Below are 3,712 nucleotides of genomic sequence, written 5' to 3' on the forward strand. Positions count from 1 at the left end.
TGCCTTATACTAAAGCTTAAGTATTGGTAGTGAAAAAAGTGGATTATGTTTGTGTTGTTATAAACCTCTAGTTGTTAACTTTAAATTTGTTATTTAAATCTATCAGGGTTGATGTTCTGTTTTCTGTTTGCTTCCTAAATCCTGCTGATATTTTTCATCTGATTTGACTTTTTAATGAGCGAAGTAATCAGAGGTGCTCTGTTTGACCGCAGCTTGACCGCATTACATCACCAAGACACTGCAGGTGTAAAATTACAGTAACATCCGCGTTAAGGCGCTGTGACCGCCAGCAGTACGGTGTGTGTGCGTCCTCAGCAGCCCTCTCCGTGTTTCATCTCGGCCGACTAACCTGGATAATTTCACGGTCTGATGAGCTGGCAGAGACCGGCCGGCGCGCCGGACACTTTAAAGACTTTCTGTTTCTAATGCGTGTGGAGGAGGATGAAGGATCGGTGGGTGCCTCAGATTTCCCCTCTCATCGTGACTAGAGAGGTCGACTCCTACGATTAAGCGATGAATCACGGCTTGTGATGGCATAACTAGTCACTGCGGTGCTGGACGTCTTCTGTCCTTCAGCAGAGGGCGGATTCAGCAGGACGGTTGGACTTGGTTCAGAGTCATTGTCTTTCTCTGCTGAACTCACAAACTTTAGTGAATTAGTGACAGTTTCTTTAAGGATCCCCGTTAGTTTCTACTGTAATGTCCACACCAAACGTTACAGTAAAAATCCTTTAAAACTAAGAATCTCGTCATAATCTAAGAAAATGATCATGAGTTTTATGTGTCACACCTGCGCAGTTTGAAATTACAACTTTTAAAACTTGAAATTTGTAATTCTGACTTTAAAACTCAAAATTGTAAGTTTTATTCTTGTAGTTTTGACTTGTTGTCATAATCATGATTTCATAACTCATAATTACAACTTCCTCTTGGGCTTTTCTCGTTCCTTTCATGGCATTAATTGGCTTCCAATTGTATTAAAGGCTGGGTTTTTCAAAATGTTTAAGCTTCAGGTAAATTTGCTGCAATAAAAGATAACCATAGTTTACTTTTAGGCTTCTTATTCGTTCTTAGTTCCTGAGGGGACTAAGAATGCTAGATGCTTAAGTGTTTAAAAATGTTTTTTATTTGACATTTTTACTGATTGTTTTTTTTCCTGGTGTGCACAAACTTAATAAAATCTTATTCATCACTTTTCAGGTGTTATTCTGTAAATATAAAAGCAGAAAACCACCAAGCTCTGTGACTCTGCCTTGTTTTCCTCCTCATTTATTCCTCTACCATCACCTCCTTATTATTTAACAGCTCCTCTGCATATTCTTGTTAAAACGTAGTTATTTTATTTGCTCGTTTCCAGGCTTTGATGAGAGGCACTCCATGATGAGCAGCTAACGCCGTCGGCCGCACAACCGCAGGAAGAGACGTGGCTGCTGCTCCACACACAGTCGACGCATGGCGGTATTAGGGGTAAGACCTGCTCTCCTCTCCAATGTTTTTACCTCCTGCTTTGGGAAAAATCTCCTAAATGGACTTGAAACATTGTCTAACTCAAAAGCAAAAAGTTTCTCTGTTGCGCTTTGAGCTGAAAGCTTCTGAAGACGGATCTTTTTCCTTGTGTTGCCTCCTGGACGTCTGCACAGTTCTTGTAGTTGAGGATGATTCCTGGAGATGTTTCAGCCTCTAAATAATGGATGCTGGGTGTCTCAGAGTCTGATTCACTCAGCATGACCCGCCATTAGCTGAGCGATCCACACTGCTCAGCTCACACCAGGTCGCCTGGTTATTGGTCAGCTTGATTTCGGTAAACAAATCACTCCACAGAAACAAGATCCAGAAACATTTTCTTCACAATTAAAAGATTTACTAAGTAGGAGCGAGACCAGCTTTGACTGCTCCAACATACCTGAAACGAACCTGAACATTTAATTCATTTTTAATGGTACAGGGATGCATCCAGTTCATGCAAAATCAACAGATTCCTGCATTTTTTTACACCAACGAACAACTGCAATGTTTTTGGGGCTTATTTTTGCTAATTTTCCATAAAAACTGTCAAAAACTTTGGGTTTAAGCGACTTCTAACTCCCACCTGCAGGTGGCAGTATTTCTTTCTTCAACCTTCATGTCAAGTTTCAGTAATAAGAACAGGATTTGGGTCACTTTGTTTCAAAATTTAGCCAAGTTTAAAAGAAAATAAAAACTGACTTGGACGCGGAAAATTTGGCTTTTCAGGAAAGTTTATCTTTTTTTTTTTTTTTTTTTTTTTTTTTTTTGGTTATAAAAAGACAAAAAAAAAAGGCAAATGTTTTGTGTTGTAGTTTCTTGTGTAATAAAATTGCACTGGTAATGACATTTACCCTGATTGCAAAATAAACATCTCTTTGCATCTTCAGGTCAAATTTGTATCATTTTTAAATTGCAGCTGAGGGCCACACAAGATAAGTCCAGGGTCCACAAACGGCCCCCGGGCCACAGTTTGGACACCCCTGATCTAACAGATGCTGTGAGCGTTCACACGTGCGCTGAGTTTCTACGAGTAAACTCCCAGGGGTTTGTTAACAATGAAACCACAGTGTGTCACGCTGTTGCTCAACTCAACCGGAGCTTCCTCTCTGTCGGAGCGTGATTCGCCCTCGGAGCGGCGAGTCGCGGCGGGTTCGTCTGCGTTGCTGCACAGCAGCTGTGCTCACTTGTGGATAAAAATCGGTAATGAGTTGTTTCCGCCGGCGATAAATGATTCTCCTGGCTCCTTGCTGGTGTTGTCAGGTTGGAGGTGGATTCAAGGGAGCAGCAGGTTATTAGCAGGGAATAAACGAAGATGCAAGTTGGCGTAGAAAACAATGATGGTCTGTGATCTAATATAAAAAGCTGCAGTAATATCCAAATCATGTGAGAGTTTAGTCAGAGAGGCTTACAAAGTATTAACCAATTACCCTCAGAGCAGATCCAGCAGCAGCAGCACTTCACTTCCAGGAAGCTGTCAGGTCATTTATCTTTATGAAAAGTTGATGAAACAAACTCAGATTGAGGAAAAAGAAAAACTACAGTGATTATTTGAAATTATGTTGCAGATTCAGTTTATTTTCCCTTTTCAGAGACAGTTCTTCTGTTTCCTAACTGGATTCTTAATGGGTGGAAAAAGAAGCTTGAAGGTTAATAACATATAATGTTGTGAAAAAGTATTTGCCCCCTTTAAATCATAATAAATTTAAAATGAAATTTTTAAGTTATGATTTAACTTCTTAATAGGAAAAAATGATCTCAACCAATTTCACCCAATGTGAAAAAAGTATCAAGCATTTTGAATCCCGGCAACGACTTTTACTTAATTTAAAGCAAAAATTACTACCTAAATTCAATTTAACGACAGACTTTGACTAGGCCCCACTGAAACCTTCATTTTTGTGTGTTTTTATGAGAAATTCAGCAGTAAACCTCCTGGTGTACTTTGGATAAATTTAAACTTAAGTGCACTGAAACCATTCCTTCAATCAAAAATGACAGATTTAAGGTCATGCCACAGCATCTCAATTAGATGTATGGCCAGACTTTGACTAGGCCACACTGGAAGTAGTTGGACATTGTAGTTCAGGATTTGCTCATCGTAGTAATTAATCCATGTCCTAAAGCAGCTGAAACCATCACTCTGCCTCCACCATGTTTAATTAAAACCTTTTTCTGAAATGCTGAGTTAGTTTTACACTAATGGGAC

General features: G+C 39.6%; 1 protein-coding gene across 4 annotated transcripts in view; it reads left to right on the plus strand.

Annotated features, from left to right (window-relative positions):
* pcgf3 (polycomb group ring finger 3) overlaps positions 1 to 3,712 on the plus strand; it is a 61,551-nt gene that overhangs the window by 23,107 nt on the left and 34,732 nt on the right. For 3 of the 4 annotated variants that reach the window (XR_001425388.1, XR_001425390.1, XM_015035749.1), the window contains exon 1: positions 1,361 to 1,467. The exons of the other annotated variant lie outside the window; for it this stretch is intronic. Coding sequence is in view for 1 of the 3 variants with exons in the window: in XM_015035749.1 (XP_014891235.1) it covers positions 1,453 to 1,467 (15 nt within the window). In the remaining 2 variants the exon portion in view is untranslated. Of the gene's footprint in view, positions 1 to 1,360; positions 1,468 to 3,712 lie in introns of those variants that run through there. 4 annotated transcript variants of the gene reach the window in all.

Source organism: Poecilia latipinna, unplaced genomic scaffold (assembly GCF_001443285.1).
Source record: "Poecilia latipinna isolate Pla-1442-1.1 unplaced genomic scaffold, P_latipinna-1.0 Scaffold347, whole genome shotgun sequence".
In the NCBI taxonomy this organism is placed as follows: domain Eukaryota; kingdom Metazoa; phylum Chordata; class Actinopteri; order Cyprinodontiformes; family Poeciliidae; genus Poecilia; species Poecilia latipinna.